This window comes from Pantherophis guttatus, chromosome 8 (genome assembly GCF_059756535.1).
Source record: "Pantherophis guttatus breed Tessera chromosome 8, ASM5975653v1, whole genome shotgun sequence".
In the NCBI taxonomy this organism is placed as follows: Eukaryota; Metazoa; Chordata; class Lepidosauria; order Squamata; family Colubridae; genus Pantherophis; species Pantherophis guttatus.
The window spans coordinates 27417835-27442189 of NC_142070.1; the positions used below are offsets into that span (position 1 = coordinate 27417835).

Sequence of the window (24355 nt, forward strand, 5' to 3'; positions counted from 1 at the left end):
TAAATAAGAGAGAAGAAAGTGCAGGAACCTAGGTGACGTTAGTGCCAGAATGAAGAAGAGAATAGTGCCAGAATGAAGAAAGAAAAAAAGAAAATCTTGTTGAATCTATGGGAGAAAGAGGTAGAAGATTGGATGGATGACGGGGAAGTGAGCAGAGACATGAGAAGGAGGGAGGATTTTGAATATGAAGAATAGCTAAAGAGATTACTGGCACCCTGAGTGGCAGGCAGGGAATTACCTGACTTGTTGTTAAGGCTTGTTGAATTTGGGCTGTAGTGAATGACTTGCTCTGAGAGGGGAAAGTGCTGATGTCTTTGAAGAAGGTAATAATGCATCATCTCAAGAAACTGTCTAAAGATTTAACTCTATTGGTCAATTCTTGCATAGTGTCCAATCTTTTGTTTTTGGGAGGTTGTTGAGAAGGTTGTTGGCAGAGTGAACAACCTCTGATGGAAACTGATCAAGGAGAGATTCAACTTAGAAATAAGGAGAAATTTTCTGACAGTGAGAACAATCAACCAATGGAACAGCTTGCCTTCGGAAGCTGTGGGAGCGTCATCACTAGAGGCTTTCAAGAAGAGATTGGACTACCATTTGTCAGAAATGGTGTAGGGTCCCCTGCTTGGGTGGGGGGTTGGACTAGATGACCTACAAGGTCCCTTCCAACTCTGTTAATCTGTTAACAACCTAAATTCTTTCCAATCAGTGTTCAGACAACAGCATGGGATAGAAATTGCATTGATTGCTCTTGTTTTCAAAACAATTGAGCCCAAAGTTTCTGTTGCTAAGTGACACATTTGTTAAGTGAGTTTTGCTCCACTTTACAGCCTTTCTTGTCACAGTTGTTCAGTGAATCACTGTAGTTGTTAAGTTAGTGACACGGTTGTTAAGTGAATTCCCCATTGACTTTGCTTATCAGAAGGTTACAAAGTGATCACATGACACTGGGACACTACAACTATCATAAATATGAGTCAGTTGCCAAGGTCCTCAATTTTGATCATATGACCATGGGGATGCTGCAGTGGTTGTGTGAAAAAGGTCATAAGTCACATTTTTCAGTGCTGTTGGAGCTTTGAACATTCATTAAATGAACTATTGTAAGTCGAGGACTACCTGTACTTTTTTAAAAAAAAGTTCGTTACAATTAAGATGATGATGATGATTTTTAGCTGATTTCATGAAGTTTGGTTGTATCATTTTATGTTGTAATATGCATACATTATTGTTTCAGTATTCATAATATATTTACATCCAAAATGGTTATCACACATATCTCATAATTTTTAAAGTTATGAAATTACTCACATTTGTGGTAATGAAATCTTAATATTAAATGATATTAATGCATAAGCAGGTGTAATAATAACTATAAATATAAGATATTTTTGTCTTAAAAGAATTGTTTTAAATATTGAAGTAAATTCATTATGCAGTTAATGACTTGGTTCATACATTGTACTAAACTAGAATGGGTTATTATTTTGGTTTAGTATGATGTGTGAGTTTACTGAGTATGGTTCAGCGTTAAAGTAGCTTATTGTTTCATGTTCAACAAGTCATGTTTAAAAGTTTCATTTAGTGATATTGATGATTTAATTGCTTTAGAAAAAACTGGTTCATATTTAGTATTTGCTTCAAAACAGTGTTATTTGTATGTTTGTCACTCAGATTTTATGCCTCTCAAATTATTTGTGAAGATATCTATGTAAGCCATCACTTTGCTTTATTTCTTGGATAGTTTCCTATGTGTGGTCTGTCACTGGCTCCATCTTTATGCATCTTAAGAATCAATAGTACATTAAGGAGACTGACATGAGGTGAGAGGGAAAGAACATAAATAATGAATAACAACCTTAATTGCTAATCTTTCATTCCTGTTAGGGGAAATGTAAATTTCATTGAATAGCTATATGTTTTATATTCAGTGTAGCCCAAAATTATTATAACTAGTAATCTTGAATTATATGTAGTATAGATTAGAAGCAGTTTCTCTTTTAACTAGACAAGTCGATGCCATTAAAATGGCATTGGATCCTATGCACATTAAAGTCTGATTTTCCTGAAGATAAATGACAAATATAGAAGTTGATGAAGCAGCCTTATTAAGTGGATTATTTTCATCTCAAATCAGTATCTGTGTTCAAAGCAACAGCTACATTTTTACAATCTTCCAAAACCTAAAAACCTGAAACTTCCTTTGCCTTCTCTGGGCCAGTACAAACTGATCCTTACATTTTTATTTAAACCATGGTACCAGGTATATAGGTTTTTTTTTTGGTCAAGTTAGAAAAGGTCTTTCAAAATTGCATAGGATAGTTTTAATAGTATTTCTTAGAATTATGTACCTGGACGTTCATGAAAAAGGTGAATGTGGATAACAGTCATGACATTTTTTTTTTGAGATGTAGGTGCAAGAAAAGACACTTTAAAGTTATCAGGTGAAGGATAATCAATGAACTTTAATTCTGCTTATGTTTTTTTATTAGCTTTCTTTGATTTCATTGCTGCATATCAGTGCAACCCTGCATAAGCAATAATACTTTATTAGCTCACTAACGTGATGACACAAGATGCAGTTGACTTTTTCCAAGTTGACCTATTCCATGTCATCTTGAGTGATTCCACTTAATATTACTTTACATTTTCCCTGTAATGTTTTTCTCTGATGAATAGCTGTGTAGAATCAGCACAGGAAGAGCAAAGTCCTTGGCAATACCAGCTCAGTTGCATCTGCAGATGAGGATTTAAAATTCTATGCAGCAGACAGTACCTCCAGCAGGCGAGTAAAAGGTTACTGCATTATTTGCTTGTTTGCATGCAGAATCTTTTTAAAAGGCTTTTTTTAAAATTTAATTTGCACTGGCTGCTTGAATTTAAATATTACTGGAAAATGAATTAATAAAAATGTGAATATCAAAAGGGCAGAGGAAGGTTGAAGGAAGAAGCAATGCTGGCACAATATAGCTGTAACCAGTCTCTGTGGAGGGGAGGAGGCATAACAAATATAGCTTTTGATGCAGAGTGAAAACACGAAGTTTTGCTTAAATATGTGTCCTTAAGCTGCTGTCCTGCCCCTTGCTTATTAAATTACCTGATGACTAAGGTTTTAGGTAGCTGCTAATAGTGCTATCAATATAAATGACAATTAGTTCAAGTCGGATTATATCGTACTTGGGTTGAGCATCTTTGTTAATGTGAGTGTGCTCTTTGCAAATGCTTTAATGTATGCTGCATTAAACGAAATAAATGCATTGCTTTTAAAAGCTGAAGGACAGCATGGCATCTTTTAGTATATAGGGTTTTTCACTTAGTACTGCTTCAAGTTTTCTGTATGCATTTATTTTACACTGTAATTCATTTAAGTGAAATTTGAAAAATTACTGTTATTTAGGCCACTTTTTAAATACTTTTATCAGCGCTTTTGTATACAAAGGACAAATATTTTTGTTTACTTTTTTTTCCAACTTGAATGAACTAGTTTGCAAGCATATGTCTAAGTTGGCAATGCATAACAATACAATATTTTCTTTGCAAGAATTTTATTTTTAATTGCTTTGGGTTTTCTTTAGCTGAAATTTGTTTCCCTCCTTGTTATTGTGTTGTCTTGCATTAAGTTGTATCTTTGTTCAGCTTTATGTTTAGAAAATAGCTTTCTACTTTTCAATTTAAGTACAGTTATGTTTGTAACAAAGGCAGTACTTCAAAGTTTTAACAGAGCAAAAAAAAAATCACTCCAAGTCTAATTGATAGATACCCTATCTATTAAACACTTTAAATGGCAGGTATTCTTGCAAATCGTATTTCAATTGTAATTTAAATTGCTCACGGTTTCTACTCCTACCAATGCCAAATAATTTTTTTCCCGATATTAGGCGGAACTTGCATAGTGAATATGGGAACAGAACAGGGCGTGGTTATTTTCTGTTGGCTGCTAAAGGACTGAGCTTTCAGAGCGGGAATAACTTGGACAGAGAATGTCATTGCAGACATGAAGCTACAAAACAACAAACTACTTAGTGTATAGTGTCTGTTACTTTAGTTAATAGCTCTTTTACAAAGCAGTAGACATTATCAAAATTGCTTTTCTCATGGAAGTCTAGTTGTAAAAGGCACTTTAAAATTGCAAGCTTTGCTTAGCGTAGAGAGACTGGCTAGCATCAGCTTTAGAGAACCACTTTAAAAAAATTTTTTGCAGTATTAATTTTTGCCAGAAAGCTGCAGAATGAGGCAGTCAGCCAATTTTGGTTGTTTATGGGCCAGTACCAGTACTGCTTTCTTAAGAAATAAACTCATCTGATGAGCAAGTCAATGTGTGGCTGTGGCTGCAGCATTATTTCTTCTTTAATGAAGAGGCTGGGCCGTTCGACCTGCTGCTCGGATCTCCTCTCTTGCAGCCATATATCAGACCAGTTGCAGAGATTATCCATCAAATATCCTAATCAGCCAAAGAAGGTAATTATTTAGATTTATTTAAAATATTTCTTTTAATATGAATACAATGTTGAGCTAAATATAAGCCACATTTTAAAGTCCCTTTAGGTTTCTTGACCTTGCAGCAGCTATCTAATATGCTTTTGCAATCTCTAGGTTGTGTAGCAAAAGAAATGTGCTGCAGTAATTGATTTTATAATGGAATCAGGTGATTTACTAGCTTCCCTGATAACCACTTGCTTGCTCTGAATTGTGGAACGTTTTAAGAACATCCTGAACTAAAGTATGAAGTTGCTGTAAGAGGGTTAGACATTCCGGAATGTCTCATTTGAATTAAAATTGCTTAATTTCTTTCTATTGCAGTTCTCCTATATGTACATTATATTCTTTAGAACTTGGGTTCTAGTTTTAAAAATACGTTTTGTAGAATTTTATAATACTGTGTTTTTGTAAACATATATTTATGATGCCAGTTTTAACAATATCCTTAGACAATAAGAAAGATCAATGTCTTTGACCATCTGTGGTTTAAAATAAAACTGTGGCTTTGCAAGTTTGTTGGGTTTCAGATGCCTTCTATTACTGACTATAGCCAAGATAGTCCGGGCAGTTGGCATTTTCTCTTCAGTCCTAAGTGTGTGATTCCAAATTTTATGTCTTGTTTAAAATATGGTATAATTTACATTTATTCTGTTTTTTGAATTAATGGATAAATTAATTAAACATTGTGATTTGCAATTTAAGTTAGTATATAGGTACTAAATAAGTATAAAAACTACTATTGATAAAATTAATGAAGCATACATACATATTTTGCTGTTTTATTTGTTTTTTTTATGTCGCTATTCTACATTTTGATATGTGAGAGATCTGAAAATCACCTGATTCAAAAACCAGTGGAACCCATATAAATGCAATCTTTGAGCAAATAGGCAGATATTACTAAAACAACACAAATGCCCAATGGAGTGTTTGTTTTTTCCCCTTTGAACGTCTCCAATCTTCTCTCAGAATCTAAATATACTTGCCATTTTTATAGTTCTTTAAGAATCAACATATCATATCAAATGTGTCTCTAATCTAGATTAATAATTATTATTCCTATGTCATAGATAGGTATAGCCATGTGGAAGGAGAAAACTTTTGATTTGGCTTGAATCTATATTGACATAATGGCTTAAGTCACATCAAGAAATCCACCTGTAAGGGTGGGTATGTTGTTTTGTATATGTCCGTGTGTACACACATTAGTAAACAGCATTATTTTATATTAACAGTTCAGCTAATGTGGCTGTTTTTGTACACACCTATATGTATAATACAGCTCAGAATTTTGAAATAAAGAGAAAAAGCTGCTTCAGAGCGCACTAGACCATAAACATAGCAATTGTCTGCAAATTCCTGAAAATACACATACATTTTCTTATGTTCATATGGGATTTGTGTTACTTTGTATCACTAATGTTGTTATTCTGAACTATTTTTAATTTCTTTTGAAGTATAGATGTAATTCTTAAAGATTAGGAAGTATGGGTAGTCTTTGATTTACAATAGTTAGTTTAGTGATCAATCAGTTATAAGAGCACTGAAAAAAGTGACTTATGGTATGACTGATTTTTACACAGCATCTCCATGGTCACTTGATCAAAATTTCAGATGCTTGGCAACTGATTCAAATTTATGACAAGGTCATGTGATCACCTTTTGCGACTTTCTGACAAGCAAAGTCAATGAGGAAGCCAGGTACATTTAACAATCATGTTAGTAACTTAACAACTATAATGATTCACTTAACAACTGTGGCAAGAAAGGACGTAAAATGGGGCAAAATTCACTTAACAAATGTTTTGCTTAGCAGCAGGAATTTTGGGCTCAATTGTGATTGTAAGTTGAGGGTTATCAATAATAACTTTGAGATACAGAGATTTTGTATAGTATGTACTGCGGTGCTATTTATTATCAGATTGTGAATTTCAATCAGATGTATTATGATTAGCACCATGGCCTCTTAAAGTTTTTCTAAAATAGCCTATTTGGATAATATTTTGAGGTTTTAATTTATTTAGAATAATAGAGTTGGAAGGGATCTTAGAGGTCTTCTAGTCCAACCTCCTGATTAGGCAGGAAACCCTACGCCACTTCAGACAAATGATTATCTAATCTCTTCTTGTTGTTGGATGTGTTTTCATAGCAACCGATAGGAAAATGCTCCCAAATTATACATGGTTTTATCCTTTTTCTAAACACGTGCCTTGTCCAAATATCATGCTTATTTGGAATTTTAGTTGTGAATAGTAGCCAGGCCACTATGAATAAGATCATTAAGTCAGAATACAAGAGAATTGAAATGCAGCTATCTTGGAGGACTACATAAACAAGTAGCTGGTTGGCAAAATAGGAGATCCCAGAGACAGAGGAAATTTAGCGAGTTTCAGATGGTTTATGGAAACTTCAATAAGAGAACCTAGCTATCAGATCTTTATTTTTGTATTTGTTGATGTTTGTGTTTTGTAACTTGAATATTTCATTGTCTTATATCTGTACCAGAAGGTGATCAGAACTGTCTATAGCAGGGGTGGGCAAATGTGGCCCTTTTACAATCTGTGGACTTCAACTCCCAGAATTCCTGAGACTGCTTGGCTGTCTCAGGAATTCTGGGAGTTGAAGTCCACAGGTTGTAAAAGGGCCACATTTGCCCACCCCTGGTCTACAGTATTCTTCTGTCTTCAGACTGCTTAAAGTAAATGTATACCAGATGATGATTTCCAAAGTTTTGGAACTAAAACTGCCATTAAGCCATATAACACTACCATTCAAAACATCTGGAGGGCATTGGATTAAATACATATCAATTATTTGTTAAACCAGGCTCTAGGGCAGGGCTGTCAAACTCCTGGCCTGCGGGCCAGCTGCGTCACACGTTGACTACACCCACACCCGGTTTAGCGAAGGGGAAAAAAATCCTGATATCGTGATGCCACCAAGACGACATGAGTTTGACACCCTGCTCTATGTTTGTCAGGTTCCTTCAAATTATCTATAAAATAAGATATAGTATAAAATATAATTACACAGATGGCATAGATATTTCTATTTTATCTTGATGGCTTCAAGCTTTTCTTTTTGGGGGGACGGTGTAGTATATTTTTAAGGCATCACACTACGTTTCTTCCTCTTCAATCCTGTCTTGATTCCTGGAAGATGAATTGAAATGCCTTCTAAACAAAGTCACAATGATTACAATATTTCATTTCAACTGCATTTTAAAAAGAACTACTATTCTTTACAATATACTTCAGAAAATATTGCCCTGGGAACAGACTATACTTAGATAATTGTAAATGAATGCATCAACAAAATGGCTAAATGTAATGAGTAAAAGCAAGTTTTCTGACACCATGCAACTTTTTATGCTAGTTGAATAATGTATGATGGCTCACATGTTTAGTATGCTTTCTGTAAGAGGACACATTCACTTCATTGTCAGGGCCAATTTTCATCAACTTCTGAAGTTCCAGAGTCCGTGCCAAATGAATCACATATGTGTGTAACTTATATATTACTGTTACTCTACTGGCAATGAAACGCAGGTGAAATAAAGTATAATGAAAAACAAATGTGTTTGCATTTTTGAAAAAGGTAGAGATTGGCATAGGACTGACTTTTTCCTAAAGGAAAATAATGCTTTGTGACAGAATATTCATTTTCCTATAACAACATAGAGGAGTGCTTCATGCCTAAAGCAGGATTAGAATTCAGTCTCCAGATCAGCACCTTAACCACTACACCAAACTGGCTCTCCTTTTACATTCAGTCCTGACCTTTACTAATAATCAGCTTCTTCCTTTTCACTGTTTCTCCTCTCACAAACACATTCTTTAGCTTCAATCTCTGCTGAAATGGCCCTTTTGTAAGTAGTGCACTATAATTATTATCCTCTAGTGTTATTGCTAGAGTGGAAAAGTTGGTTGTCTCACAATTATGATGTATGTTGTTCTAGGTTTTTTTCTGCATTATCTTGTGTCCCAATATATGAAGACCCAACACTGAATCTACTAGGAAGAGTCTACTAATGTAGCTCATTTAAAACCGAAAGCTATTCAGGCTATTTTCTTTCTCTTGTTAACTCTGTTCTATATGGTTCTTCAGTATTCAGAAAGATCTTTAAAACTTACATACCAGGCTGCTCAGTTAGAAAAATTCCCTGAGTGATATATGTAACAATGAAAAGAAAAAATCCTGTCCTCAGAATTTCAATCTAGAAATATGTTCTAGATATTGATTTTATGATGGGGAGAAAGAAAAGTTTTCCCTAATGACCTGCTGTAATGGCAGTGATTTAAAAATGAAGCTCTTTATGCACCCAAGAAACAGCATGATAAGCAAGTTTTTTTTTCAAAGCAGCTGTGTGATATGTTGAGGAATCTTGGCCTGTTTGGAATCTCCTGAAAGCAACGAGGAGAAGAGGAATCTGTTCTAGTAAAAAATATTATTAGATTGAAAAAAATGACTACATTAGGGACACTGCAACAATTTTTAGTGAAACGAGCAAGCATTCTTCACTAGAAAGCACATATACAAAAAAGACAAAGATATGAAAATAAACTAGAAACTAGATTTATATCAATAAATAATTTGTTCTTCTACATGTACATTTGGTAGCTAAAATATGTAGACCATTGCTGAAATACATTCTTACGTGTATTGAAAAAGTTGAAATTTGAAATTACAGAATGTTTATTTTAAGCCAAGAGGTTTTAAATAAGATTTTTACTTCATATCAGCACAAGTCTTTAACTCTTTTGCCATAAAAATGTTTTACATACAGGTGAAACTCGAAAAATTAGAATATCGTGCAAAAGTTCATTTATTTCAGTAATGCAACTTAAAAGGTGAAACTAATATATGAGATAGACTCATTACATGCAAAGTGAGATAGTTCAAGCCTTGATTTGTCATAATTTTGATGATTATGGCTTACAGCTCATGAAAACCCCAAATTCACAATCTCAGAAAATTAGAATATTGTGAAAAGGTTCAATATTCTAGGCTCAAAGTGTCCCACTCTAATCAGCTAAGTAAGCCATAACGCCTGCAAAGGGTTCCTGAGCCTTTAAATGGTCTCTCAGTCTGGTTCAGTAGGAATCACAATCATGGGAAAGGCTGCTGACCTGACAGTTGTGCAGAAAACCATCATTGACACCCTCCATAAGGAGGGAAAGCCTCAAAAGGTAATTGCAAAAGAAGTTGGATGTTCCCAAAGTGCTGTATCAAAGCACATTAATAGAAAGTTATGTGGAAGGGAAAAGTGGAAGAAAAAGCAGCAGGGATGACCGCAGCCTGGAGAGGATTGTCAGGAAAATGCCATTCAAAAGTGTTGGGGACTTTCACAAGGAGTGGACTGAGGCTGGAGTCAGTGCATCAAGAGCCACCACACACAGACGGATCCTGGACATGGGCTTCAAATGCGGCCTTTTGTCAAGCCGCTCCTGAACAACAAACAACGTCAGAAGCATCTTTCCTGGGCTAAAGAAACAAAAAACTGGTCTGTTGCTCAGTAGTCCAAAGTCCTCTTTTCTGATGAGAGCAACTTTTGCATCTTATTTGGAAACCAAGAACCCAGAGTCTGGAGGAAGAGTGGAGAGGCACACACTGCAAGATGCTTGAAGTCCAGTGTGAAGTTTCCACAGTCTGTGTTGATTTGGGGAGCCATGTCATCTGCTGGTGTTGATCACTGTGCTTCATGAAGTCCAGGGTCAACGCAGCTGTCTACCAGGAGATTTTGGAGCACTTCATGCTTCCTTCCGCAGACGAGCTTTATGGAGATGCTGACTTCATTTTCCAGCAGGACTTGGCACCTGCCCACAGTGCCAAAAGTACCAAAACCTGGTTCAATGACCATGGGATTACTGTGCTTGATTGGCCAGCAAACTCGCCTGACCTGAACCCCATAGAGAATCTATGTGGCATTGCCAAGAGAAAGATAAGAGACATGAGACCGAACAACGCAGAAGAGCTGAAGGCCGCTATTGAAGTATCCTGGTCTTCCATAACACCTCAGCAGTGCCACAGGCTGATAGCATCCATGCCACTCCGCATTGAGGCAGTAATTGATGCAAAAGGGGCCCAAACCAAGTACTGAGTACATATGCATGCTTATACTTTTCTGATATTGTTCTATGTACAATCCTTGTTTTATTGATTTCATGTAATATTCTAATTTTCTGAGATTGTGAATTTGGGGTTTTCATGAGCTGTAAGCCATAATCATCAAAATTATGACAAATCAAAGCTTGAACTATCTCGCTTTGCATGTAATGAGTCTATCTCATATATTAGTTTCAATTTTCAAGTTGCATTACTGAAATAAATGAACTTTTGCATGATATTCTAATTTTTTGAATTTCACCTGTATATCTAACCATAAAGATGGATTATTGTTCTTAAAAAGTTTTCCTATGCTGCTTGTGAATTCTGGGTTCCTCTTTAAGCACATAAATGTGCATTTACATTATATATTATAATAAAAACAAAATTGTTCTGAACAGTAAAACAGTTATATGGTGGCAGGAAATCTTATTTATAAGAAATAATATTGTTTTAGTCGTGTTAATGATTGAATATATTCTTGGCCTCATTTCATTTCATTCATCTGGAAAGTTTAAATCTCATTACATTAATAGATTAAATTGGTGGCATTTATGACTTTTCTTTTCTTTGGAGTGCATATATCATTTTACCTTGAAACAGAAAGTAATCTAATTAGTTCCGTGAAGCATCTATATTGCTGCTTCAGCTGTTACTAAATATAAAGATGATGTACAGTCAGAAGAATAATTTTTAGGTGTTCTTTACCATAGCTCTATCGTAATAATATACTTTACATTTTGGTCTCAGTAATTTTATCTATTTATCACTTTTCTACCCTGCCATCTTTCATAAAAAAATGGCTGTATTCATTTATCCTATTCACTTACCTCATCTTAGTTTTCTTACTAAAAGAATTTTGATCCCTGTTTATATACCGGTACTTTATTTTTGTTAGCTTTATTTGTGATTTGGCCATTAATGTTAAATATTATTTGATTCATAGAGGAAAGAAATTACCGAATGAAATACAGGAAGGTAGAATATAAATTAATCTACATGTTTTATTTTTTTGCTGACCCTTTAATTTGGAATTTTAAAATGCATTAAAGGGTATAAAGTGCATATATAAGTTCTGTGTTAAAGATGAATCTTGACATCAGATAACACTATTAATCTGTAGGAAGGGTGGGATCAGCCTTTAAAGAGAAAGTAGGAAAAAACATTTGGGAGAAAAGTAGAAACAGTCCTGTGATGTTTACTGCTGGATGAATGGATGGAAAGAATGAAATAGAGTGACATATTAATTAAAAAGAATTGACTTCTGGAATCTCCAGTCAGACTAGGACTGTTCTGTTCTGTTCTGTTCTGTTCTGTTCTGTTCTGTTCTGTTCTGTTCCGTACTGTACCGTACTGTACCGTACCGTACCGTACCGTACCGTACCATACCATACTATACTATTCACATAATTTTAAATTAATAGTAATTAGTACATGACAGAACAAATGGTTTGGTAATATATATAGATTAATTTCAGTTATATGTGTTAAAATATACAGTACATGCTATTATAAAGCATAATGTTTTATCATTTCAAATAATAGTTACCAGTAGTGGCTGGATAGTGTAGGGGTTCGAGTGCCACATTTGATGCAGGAGACCGGCAGTGGTGGTCAAAATCACTTCTGGTACCTAACTTTGCCCAAGGACCAATAGGGGTCCTTGGGCAAAGATCCCCTAACGCTTCACCTGTCTACCTCAAAATATGAGAGTGACACATGAACTAGGAGAGTCATGAGTGGAGAGGATGTGAAGATGAAAGTGGTCCCAGTGGTAGTAGGAGCACTTGGGATTGTGACTCCTAAACTGGGGAAAGGATGTTGAACTAGGCAAGCCTTGCCTCTGATTAAGCATGGGTCACATTTGTGTTATTATACCTCATACAAACAAACCATCCTTTTCTAACCTGCATAGACATTTCCCCAATTTCTTCAGCTAGCCTGTCTATGATGATGATATAAAGAGAGTGAATTACATTAGGCCAGCCTAATGATGTTACCATGAATAATTGAAATTTATTCCAGTTCAGTTTCAAGTACACATACCGGTCTAAACTAGTAAAAAGCACTTCTTGCTTGAACCTGCCCAATTAGCAATATATGTTTGGTCACTTGAGAGAAATGCAGACCTGACTTTGCAAACTTCTCTCCAGAATAGTTGGTTCTATACTCATACTTCTACCTTCTTCTCCAAACACAATTTCAACTTGTTCATGCTCTTGAAAAATATTATTCAAGACTTACCAAAATATTGGAAAAATAGTAATAAAGGTAGTCCTCAATTTACAACCGTAATTGAGCCTGGCAATTATTAGTCATACAGCATCACCAGACTTGACTTTATAATCTTTTTTTTTGGCAGTTACTAAGTGAATACAGCAGTCGTTAAGTGATCTCATTATTCTCTATGGGGCATTTTTTCCCCCAGAAACTGGAAGTAAATGCAAGTCTTCAGAAAAAAGTGTAAGAACAGTTATATACACCAGGATGTGATACAAATGGTGCTAAATGTAGGCCAGTTGCCAAACTGCCCAAATGTGGTGACATGATTGTGGGGAGGGATGTCATAACTTCAGGACTGTTTGTAAATAGCTTTTTTGGGGGAGTCCATTGTAACTTTGCGCAGTTGCTAAGCAACCGGTCATGAGTCAAGGATTACGTGTAGGTTTTTTATTCTGTGAAGTAAAAGGAGAACGAGTTGAACCTGGATCTTCCTGGTCTCTTAATTGCAAAACTAATTTTTAAGTAGCTCTGATTAGGAAACTGGAAGAAAGATCTATAGGTGTCCTTGAATCCCTTTTCCCTAGAAATATAGAAACTATATGTTCCAGATTTAGCCAAGACAAATATGTCAAATTGAATAGAAAAAAAATTAGGAATTTCAGTGTCGTACTGAAGAGGCTCCAGATGCTTGTAGAGAAAGTCTATCCAGAATCACAGTGTGGATTTCGAGCCAACAGGTCCACTCTTGACATGGTATTTTCCCTTAGACAGTTGCAGGAGAAATGCAGGGAACAAAGACAGCCACTTTTCGTAGCCTTCATAGATTTTATGAAGGCTTTTGACTTGGTTAGCAGGGATGGCCTTTATAAAATTCTCCCCAAGATTGGGTGTCCACCTCAGCTCCTCAACATCATCCGGTCCTTTCATGAGGAAATGAAGGGCACTGTAGTTTTTGATGGCTTAACTTGAGATTCCTTTGATATTCAAAGTGGAGTGAAGCAGGGCTGTGTCCTCGCGCCAACTTTATTCCGGATCTTTTTTGCTGTCATGCTGAAACATGCTTTTGGAACTGCAACAGAGGGTATTTACCTCTGGACCAGATCAGACGGAAAGCTCTTTAATCTCTCTAGATTGAGAGCAAAGTCTAAAGTCCAGCTGAAATGCTTACGGGATTTCCTCTTCATTGATGATGATGCCGTCACTGCTCATTCTGCTGAAGACCTTCAACAACTTATGGACACTTTTAGCAAGGCCTGCCAAGACTTTGGACTAACAGTCAGCCTGAAAAAAACACAAGTCATGGGTCAGGACGTGGAGTCACCTCCCTGTATTACAATCTCTGCACAAGAACTGGAGGTCATCCATGACTTTGTGTACCTCGGCTCAACTATCTCTGACACTCTCTAGATACTGAGCTGAATAAACGCATTGGTAAAGCGGACACCACATTTTCCAGACTTACAAAGAGAGTATGGCTCAATAAGAAGCTGACGGAACATACAAAGATCCAGGTCTATAGAGCCTGCGTCCTGAGCACACTCTTGTACTGCAGTGAGTGTTGGACCCTTTACGCACAGCAGGAGAGAAAGTTGAACACCTTTCATATACGCTGTCTCCGACGAATTCACCTGGCAGGACAAAGTTCCAAATAGCGCAGTCTTGGAACGTGCTGGAATTTCTAGCATGTATACACTATTGAAACAGCGACATCTACGCTGGCTGGGGCATGTCATGAGAATGGCTGATGGTCAGATTCCGAAAGATCTCCTGTATGGAGAAATAGTGCAGGGAAAGCACCTCAGAGGGAGACCACAGCTGCGATATAAGGATATCTGCAAGAGGAACCTAAAGGCCTTGGGAATGGACATTAGCAACTGGGAAACCTTGACCTCCGATTGTTCAGCTTGGAGGCTAAAGACGCACCATGGCCTTCTCCAATTCGAAGAGACACTTGTTTGGCAGGCTGAGGCAAAGAGGCAGTCCCAGAACCAGCGAAATCGGGGGACTGGGCAGGGGACAGAATGTATCTGCCCTCAGTGTGGAAGGGATTGCCACTTTCGAATTGGCCTTTTTAGTCACACTAGATGCCAGAGCACGATACCATAGTCTCTTAAGACCAAAACAGTTTGGTTTAACTGGAGGAATTGAATCCCAATATTTCTTTGAGTCTTTGCCATATTTTCATCCAGTGCCAATGAACAAAAAAGTCATATCCCTAGCACAATATCCTGCGATTTGAGCTGCTAAAACTTTATTTCATGAATAAATAGATATTAATGTAATTAAGATAATCTTAGAATTAGGGAATCTAAGACAAATTTAACATTTATGGAAACAAATGTATAGAAATATTTCTTTATAGATACTTCTGAGATCTGTATACTCATTATTTAGTTTCCATTAGAATGAAAGATGTATTTTAAAATAATACATTAACTGTAGAGGCTGTAGAGGTTTCTTACTTGATGATTTCAGTTACATCTTACGCTTATTTAAAATAATTTATCAGTTACTTTAATAAGCAGAAAGAGCTACCCTCTAGTGGAGTTATGCGAAAATGCATCTGATGTGATATGTTTCTCATTTTTAGTCTAGCTTGAAATCAAATTTGAAATCAAATCATTGCATACGCAAGAGAAATTCAGTGAATAAAAGTGTATTACTTTTGTATATTATTAGGGAACAAAACTTAGCAATACAAGAGTGGTGGTATACTATAGCAAGCTAAAACATTTTCATAACATCTCCCAAAGAATCATACATTAGCTATTTAATTGTTATTTTTTGTTCAAATATAGCATTATTCTCATTACAGTGGATCAATTGGTGCCACATCTCCTGTTAATAAATTAAATTAATTGGCTTTTCAGTGTTATATCGTATTATCATATTGTGATATGATAATGTTGTGTGTGGGGTGGTAGTGGTGGTTTGGGCAAAATTTAAAGAACCAAATAGTACTTTTGTGTGATCAAAGATACATTGGCTTTGATTTTTTGATTACGACTAAATTTCTAAAACAGTTTGGTTTAACTGGAGGAATTGAATCCCAATATTTCTTTGAGTCTTTGCCATATTTTCATCCACTTTTATGCTAATGTTATATACTTAGCCAATTTAAAATGTCAATAGCTAGTTCTTTATTACTTCTTAATGTAAATTAGTATTCCATAATCTTGTTTCTCCTAGGTCTACAAATCTTACTCCTACAGTCAGTAAAGCAAAAAGGCCATAAAGATTTAAAGTATAGTCTCATACTTCTGAAGACTATTGGAAATTACTCTTTTGAACTGAAGATTTAGTTTAAATTTAAAATGAATATTTAAGAAAATATTTACAACTTAAAATATTTTAATAGCACATATGCCTTTTCATTTGCTTTATATAAATGTATAAAATTTTAAAAAGTTCATTGAGAACTATCAATGTCTGTCATGTATATTTTTTATATACAGAATAATGTTTGTTTATACAGTATGCTTATACTATCAAATTGATGACAAGTGGCTTTAAAACTATTTAATATGCACTTTTATTTTCAAGCCATCTCGGTTCTTGAATATTTTTGAAAAATTAGGATTGGGGTCAATTACTACAGCAAATGATTCATTAGGGATTACTACTGGTATTTATTTCACAGTGTTTGTAAAACCCAATTTACAAATATTCTATACATTTTACAGTAATGCAATAGACAGCTTGGCTGTCTCAGGAATTCTGGGAGTTGAAGTCCACAGGTTGTAAAAGGGCCACAGTTACCCACCCCTGCAATAGAACATAGTAAATACCCTGCTACATCAGAATACCAATTGAAATAAAATAGGACAAAATAGGATTATTAGTCCTTGATTTATAATAATTTAGTAACAGTTCAAAGTAATGATTACCGCTGGTTTCAATTGTGGTTATAAACGGGGGACTACCTATACAGTAGAATGCAGATTCTCGATGCTAATCTTTGAAGGAAGAGCCAATTCTACTTTTTCATGTTGACCAGAGTGGACAACACTCTGGTCATCATGATCATCAGATCTTAGAAGTGAGTTTATTCCACAATATTGATCAGTAATGGAGAAACAATGCTTCTGGGTCTCAGCAGACATAACATCCTTTGCTATTACATCTCATCCCCTTTAGAAAGATCAGGCTATGATAAAATCATATATTGCTTACATTTTTAATAAATTTAGAATAACATTAAAATTTTATTGGTCATGCTTTTATTATAAACTTTTAATTTCACTTAAACATGGAATGACTTTATATTTTTCAATGTCTTTAAAATAGTATGCAGTGTGTTACTTTCTTCTGTTAAAAAGAGTGAATTCTCAGTATAAACGTTGTGTGCTAATTTCTTTTCACAGATGTTTGGAAATTAATTTTTATTTATGTAAGGCTAAAAATTTAATAGATTAATATTAGTACAATTGCAGTTTTGTTTGTCTCATAGAAATCAAATTTTAATTTGGGAATCTGTAACAACAAAAACAATATCTCAGTTGCTATGGTCATCACAGTTTCATTGTTTTTTCATTGTCATGACAAGACAAACATTTAATAGTAAACGTGTGTATGTGTGTGGAAAGGGTAGGGAGAGGAGGGAGGGACAATGAGAATGATTTTTTCTGTCTCCGTTCCTGGTTGGTTCAGCCTCTGACAATGTGTAAGTAGACTGAGCTTGATCTTCTCCTAGGGGGAAGGAAACAACTAGTACTGATTCTCTTACAATAAGGGGTCCTTGGTGTTGTCTGAGCTTGGTTGTTTTCTTGCAGATGTTTCATTACCAAACTAGGTAACATAATCAGTGCTAGTGATTAGTGATCATTAGTGTAAACTAGGTAATATCATTGCTAGTGAAACCGAGGACCTTTCATTTCAACCCTGAGCTACAAATATTCTCCTTTATTGGTTCTCTTACAATATATTCAACATGTGTTTACCATTCAATTGACATTTGCTGAGCATGCATATATGTCCAGGCTCATAGCTACGCAGTGTCTACTCTCATAGCTGTATGTGATACATATTGGTGTTCTCTAAGCTTGGTTGTTTTCTTGCAGACATTTTGTTACCTAACTGAGCACTGATAATATTGCCTAGTTTGGATAATAAAATGTCCTGAGCAGTTATGGCAATACTTCTAATATCAATAGCAGTTAGACTTATATACAGCCCTTTACAGCCCTCTCTAAGCGGTTTACAGAGTCAGCATAGTCCTCCCAACAATCTGAGTCCTCATTTTACCAACTTTGAAGGCTGAGTCAATCTTGAGCCTGGTTACTATGTTTTTCGGACCATAAGACGCACCTAAATTTACAGGAGAAAAACAACAGGGAAAAAAGTTTTTGGCCTCCACATGTTGCGTTTTCACCCTCCCCGGCCCCCAGAAGCACTTTGCAGTGCTCCACACGGCCCGTTTTCGCCAAAAACGGGGCCATCTTTGGCTTGCAGAGTATTTCTGGGGGCCGGGGAGGGTAAAAACATGACTTGGGGAGGGTTCAAGAGGCAAAAATGCCCGTATTCATCTATAACACGCACCTAAATTTTCACCCACTTTTCGGGGGGGGGGAAGATGCGTCTTATACTCCAAAAAATATGGTAGATTCGAATGGCAGGCAGCAGAAGTAGCCCTTAATGCTGCATTCTAACCACTGCACCACCACAGCTTTTAACTACAACAGTTGAAATTCTTTAAGAATTTACAGAATGGTTTTTGAATTGTTCACACTTTTTGTAATCTTTTAGCCAAATGTATAAGTTTGTAAATCTTGAACGATTTTTATGTTGTCAGTTACACATGTATATATTATTTGATGCATTTCCATTCCCCTAAACTAGTGGTTCTCAACCTTCCTAATGCTGTGACCCTTTAATACAATTCCTCATGTAGTTACTACCGGTTCTGTGGGCGTGGCTTGGTGTGGGGGATAATGTGACTGGGTGGGCGTGGCCAACTTTTTTTTTTAACTTTTAAAAGCATATTTTCTACAACCTTAAGAGGTTGCAGGAAAAAATGCTTTTGGAAGCCTCTGATGATCAGGCAACTCAGCTGGGATCGCCAGAGGCTTTTAAAGGCAATTTTTTTTCTACAACCTCTTCAGCTGAAGAGGTTGCAGAAAAAAATGCTTTTGGAAGCCTCTGACAATCCCAGCTGAGCCGCACGATCGGACCTGCCTGGAAACGGATAGAGGAGCGGTGTCTCGGTTCCTAAGACCATCGAAAATATGTGTTTTCCAATGGTCTTAGGCAACCTCTGTGAAAGGCTCGTTCGACTCCCAAGGGGGTTGCGACCCACAGGTTGAGAACCGCTGCCCTAAAGTATTACCATAATTAGAGAAAATACATCCCATAATCAGTTGTGAAGTAGATTTTTTAAAACAATGGTTGCCTTTTTAAAAATATTTTCATTACACCTGACATTACCATCAATGTCAAATTTAAATGCAATGGTCTATTATTGTGTTATTGTGGACATATAGTGTGTTGTTCTTAATATTTCCTCCTATACCACTTAGATTTAATTTAATATATAAAACAGAATATTTATTAAAATGCATAGGAACAAGATTTTGTTTGCAATAAATTCATTGCAATATAAAATTAAGTTGACATGCTTCATCAGAAGTATTCTGTGTTAAAAGATATCCTTAATATTTAGATCTATATAATTAAAGAGTATAATAAAGTTTATAATTGTGACAATTCTCTTCTTTTTCTCTTCTCAGAATGTAAAAACATTTGCATCTTCAGATAGTTTAGGGAAGGTCCAAGAAGTAGCAAACTGGCTTTTGGAAATGAATCAGGAACTGATATCTGTTGGCAGCAAGAGACGAAGAACTGGTGGGTCTATTCGAGGTAATACTTCATCAAGCCAAGTGGATGAAGAACAGATGAATCGAGTTGTGGAGGAGGAACAACAGGTACGACAACAAGATGAAGTTGTTGCAAGAAATGGGGAAATTGGTGGAGGCCAACCTGGACTGTGTCATAGAAATGAATCTCAATTGGAAGAAAACAACAACAGATTTATTGAAGTAGATGAAGATTATTCTGGCAACCAAGAAGAGGAGGAGGAAGATGAACATACTGGCATACCAGAGGAAGAGGAGGACATGGAAGAAGAAGAAGAAATGGACCAAGACAGTGATGATTTTGATCAATCTGATGAAAGCAGCAGAGATGAGCAAACTAATTGTAACAGTATCACAAATTCAAATGGTAACATGGACTTAGCAATACATCAGCAGTCATCGCCATTCTATATTAAATCTAAGGTGAGTAACTTTAAATACTTTTAAGTACAGTTTTAGAATGTAGAGAATAAAGTTCCCAAGATGAATACATTCAATTTATCAACTATCCTGTTTCCCCCAAAATAAGACATTCCCTGTTAATAAGCCCAATAAGCTTTTGAGCACATGGCAATAAGGCCAAGTGCTTATTTCAGGGTTCAAAAAAATATAAGACAGAGTCTTATTTTTGGGGAAACATGGTATTTGTAGCACCGTTCAAACATTTTTCTTTGAAAGCATAATATCTATAAATAAATAAAAATAGCATTACTATTTCTGTTCTTGCTTTTTAAAAAATCTCTGCTAAGATTTACGTCAAAGAATTTTTCCTTCTCTAATTTCTGAATTAAATGTTCGTAATTCTAAATAGGCTTATTCTCATAATTTCTGAAACATCAGATTTTGCGGGACAATATTTTAACTTCTTACTTTTGTTTATAAATCTGTATTTGCAAAGTACTGGTGCAATAGGCTGTCAAAACCTGGTTGAATAACAAAATGTTTTTTCTGATATTCTTATGTTTTGTTTTCCATTTTAGTATTTCTGGTTTTTATATATTAGAAATTAGGAATTTAATTATCTATGATTTTGCTTGCATGACTTGCTAAGCTATGATGTGATTAAATCTAGCATGACATCTGAATGTGAACTATGGTTTAAACTGTTTAAGAAAGGCCTTAATTGTAATTTGTGATCATTACTATCATGGGTTAATTCACTTAAACCACAGTGCAAACTCATATATATTGGACACGATCTTCTAGATCAGCCTTTTACCAGAGATGTTAAAACTAGTATAATAGTTCCCTGCCATTCTGAAATGAGAAGTACCCAAAATCTTTAATATAATTAATTCCAAAAATAGGCTTAATATAGCTTTAAAAAGCAAGAAAAAAGAATCATCCTTAAGAAAGATGGCCTTTCAAAAACAATTGCTATTTTAAAAAAATACATTCTATTCACTTTGCACTATCACATTCACCCCAAAAATATAAAGTCTGATTCCTGTTGCTGATCTCTGATATAGTATACAGCTGTGATTACCTTTCCTTCTACTCTTTGCCATGAAAAAGAGGAAGTACAAAGAGGAATTGTTCCAGTTCTAGAATCTGCTATTCTCTGGTCTGCCAATGTCAGTGAAATTTTTCATTTTTAATTTGAAGTATTTATAAGTTAAAAGAATCAAGTAAAAAACAAGGTATGTTAGCTAGACATCTTATGTTAGCTAGACATCACAAAGTTTGCTGTGGTTATGCATGCCATGGTTGGATAGGTTGGTAGCTTCTAGTAGTACTGCCAGATGTAGTTTAACATATCTGTAAAGATGTTCTGTTTGTGGATTAATTGTTCCACAACAGTTCCATTCCAAGTACAAACAGGTAAGATGTCAGGGAGGCAGCCTGTGAGTTACTGAAATTATTTTGAAACCTGCTATTGGAACGAAAATACTATTTCGAGTACCGTGAAGGTGAAACAGAGATCCACGGTGTAAGTAACAACAAAAATGTAGTCCCTTATATTAAGATATGACGTGGAAAAAATACGTATAGGTAGTCCTTGATTTATAACCATTTGTTCAATGACTGAAGTTATGGCGACATTGAATGATGAGGCTTACATTGTGCTCAAAGTTTATGGCTATTGCAGCACTCCCACATTCACACCTCACGTAATCAAAATCTGGGTGTTTGGCAGCCCTCCTGCTTTTAGACCACAGGGTAGCTGCAACTTGCCCTGCCTATTTTTCCCTCTGTGCCCTTTTGGCTCCCTGCCATCCGACCTTTCCACTGCTCTTGCTGACATTCACCAACTCATGATGAGGCGTGCCTGTCCTGCCTGCTGGGCCAGATGGGGTTGACTTGACGTGGCATAAAAAAAAAAAAGTGCACAAAGCAGCTTAAAGGCATCACAGTACACAAAACTTCCTTTTGCGCCAGGCTCCTGGAGAATGCTGGCATTTGCTGACAAGTTAATGAATGCTGCCACTTGCTGGGGCAGGATGGGGAGAGAAATAATGACAGTTGCTGGAGAGTGAAGGCTTCCCAGGATGTGACAAGCGGCCCAGAGCTTGCCTGGTTCTGGGACTGCTTGCAAGGCTGGGTGGCCAAAATGACATAGCAGGAAGCAAATTAGGTGGGTGGGGGATTGGAGGCCGCCACCTTATCTTACTGAAGTCAAGGCTGAGAGGGATCAAGCTGGGAATGGCTTGGATTGGGCTGGTTATTTGATTAAAGACCCGTGATTCCAATTTAACCACAACAGGAAGAACTAGGGTTGCCACAATAAGTCAGTGCAGCCATATGACATTTCACTTTATGACTATATTGATTTATGACAGCAGTTGTGATCCCAATTGTGATTGTGCAGTAAGTCGAGGATATTCACAAACCTAATTTGATCTTGCAGTTGGCTTGGGTTCCTGAACCAAAAATTCATTTCCTTATCATTTGACTATAGTACTGCCTTTGTGCACAAGCCAGTGTCAGCATCATGCAGTTTAGATTAGCAACATAGCCAATGTTTTCCTTCTGTTGGATGATGATGCACAGTAGCATTTTATTTATTTGTCTGATTTAAAGGGTCACTCAGTGGACTAACAACTCAAGGCAATTTTCAAGGAAGAAGATTAAAAACATGAATTGACAAGGCAATAAAACACTACTAAATAACTTCATAATAAGTTGCTGTATATTGCCTAAACTTATTAAAATGCCATTTTCAACTGTGAACGCTAGAGGGTGCAGTTAGATGCCTTCATATATAATGCTCCGGAATAAATACCATTGGTACTGTTTTTCATATTCTTGACATTTTTCAAAGGGTACAGGTAGTCCTTAATTTACAGCCATTTGTTTAGTGACCATTCAAAGTTACAATAGCACTGAAAAAAGCGACAAACTACTCGCACTTAATGACTGTCACAATATCCCCAGGGGCATGTGATCAAAATTCAGGTGCTTGGTAACCGGCATTTTTATGACAGTTGCAATGTCCCAGGATGATGTAATTGCCATTTGTGATCCCCTGGCTGGCTTCTGACAAGCAAAGTCAATAGGGGAAGCCAGATTTGCAACTGCATGGTTCACTTAACAACAGCTGCGATTCACTTAAAAACTATGGCCAAAAAAGATCATTGGAGATGACTCACTTAATAACTGCCTTGCTTAGCATCTGAAATTCTGGTCTCGATTGTGGCCATGCTTTTTAAAATATGGAATACAGATAGTCTTCATTTACAACCGTAATTGGGCCTGGCAAATCCATCAGTAAATGAAGTGGTTGTTCAGTGGTTGTGACCGCCCTGCTTCACAATGTCAGTACCGGAAGTCTTGTCGTTAAACAAATCCTGCAGATTGTTAGGGGAGGACCGACCTGGATCCAACTTGGTCCTTCCAGCATCAAGCCTCCATTCTTCCAAGGCAACGGACTATCTCCCCTACATCTCCCCCTGTTAGTCTGTCTCTCCTCCATCCCTGCCCTTTTGGCCATCCAAACATCATAAAAAAAACTGCTGTATTCTCCCACTATCGCTGCCAATAGACCTTCCTCCTCATCTTGATTGTTGTGTGTTCTTTCTCCCTTCCCCTGGACTTGTCACTGCCACTGAGGTGTGCAATATCAAACCCCATGGCACAGCATATCAGAAAGCCCCTGAACATTGCTGTACAAGCAGTCCCAGAACTGCAATGCAGCGAGAAGCACTGGGACATTTTTGCCACATCATGGCTTGGCATCATGAAAGCATCTTGCCCCAAATGATCTCAAAGCTGCAGCATGACAAGCAATCCCTGAGCACTTGGTTGAGAGTCTGTTTCTTCTTGCGTCTCATCAGCAGCTTACCAAATGGCATTGATCACCTGATTCTCTTGCAAGGCACTGTTTGAGGAGTGGTTGCAAGTCCCATTTTTTTTCAGTATTGTCATAACACTAAATTATGAGAACTACCTGTAATTGTTTATTATATGTATGTAAATTATTAGTAACAAACTATGGATAATTCTTCTCTCTTAGATTTTGACTATAACAATATAATAATGGAATGTAATGACATTTTAAAGGAATATTTGTCCTGATTTTTGAATGTTTGAAGGTATCATCCAAAAAAATTGATAAGAATCATTTAAATTCTCTCCAGTAAAAAGAATTTGGATTCACTAGCTACATAGTAAATATTTTTGGAGCAAAGACTTTTCTATTTACATTACTCGATAAAGACTGAGACTGTAATGCTTATGCAATTTGCCAGCAATTTAAGGCA

At 36.2% G+C, this 24355-nt stretch overlaps 1 protein-coding gene across 1 annotated transcript in view; it reads left to right on the top strand.

Annotated features, from left to right (window-relative positions):
* FBXW7 (F-box and WD repeat domain containing 7) overlaps positions 1-24355 on the top strand; it is a 114160-nt gene that overhangs the window by 21964 nt on the left and 67841 nt on the right. Inside the window, exon 2 of the mRNA XM_034442924.2 lies at positions 19530-20078. Coding sequence (XP_034298815.1) covers positions 19599-20078 — 480 coding nt within the window. The 5' untranslated portion in view covers positions 19530-19598. The remainder of the gene's footprint in view (positions 1-19529; positions 20079-24355) is intronic.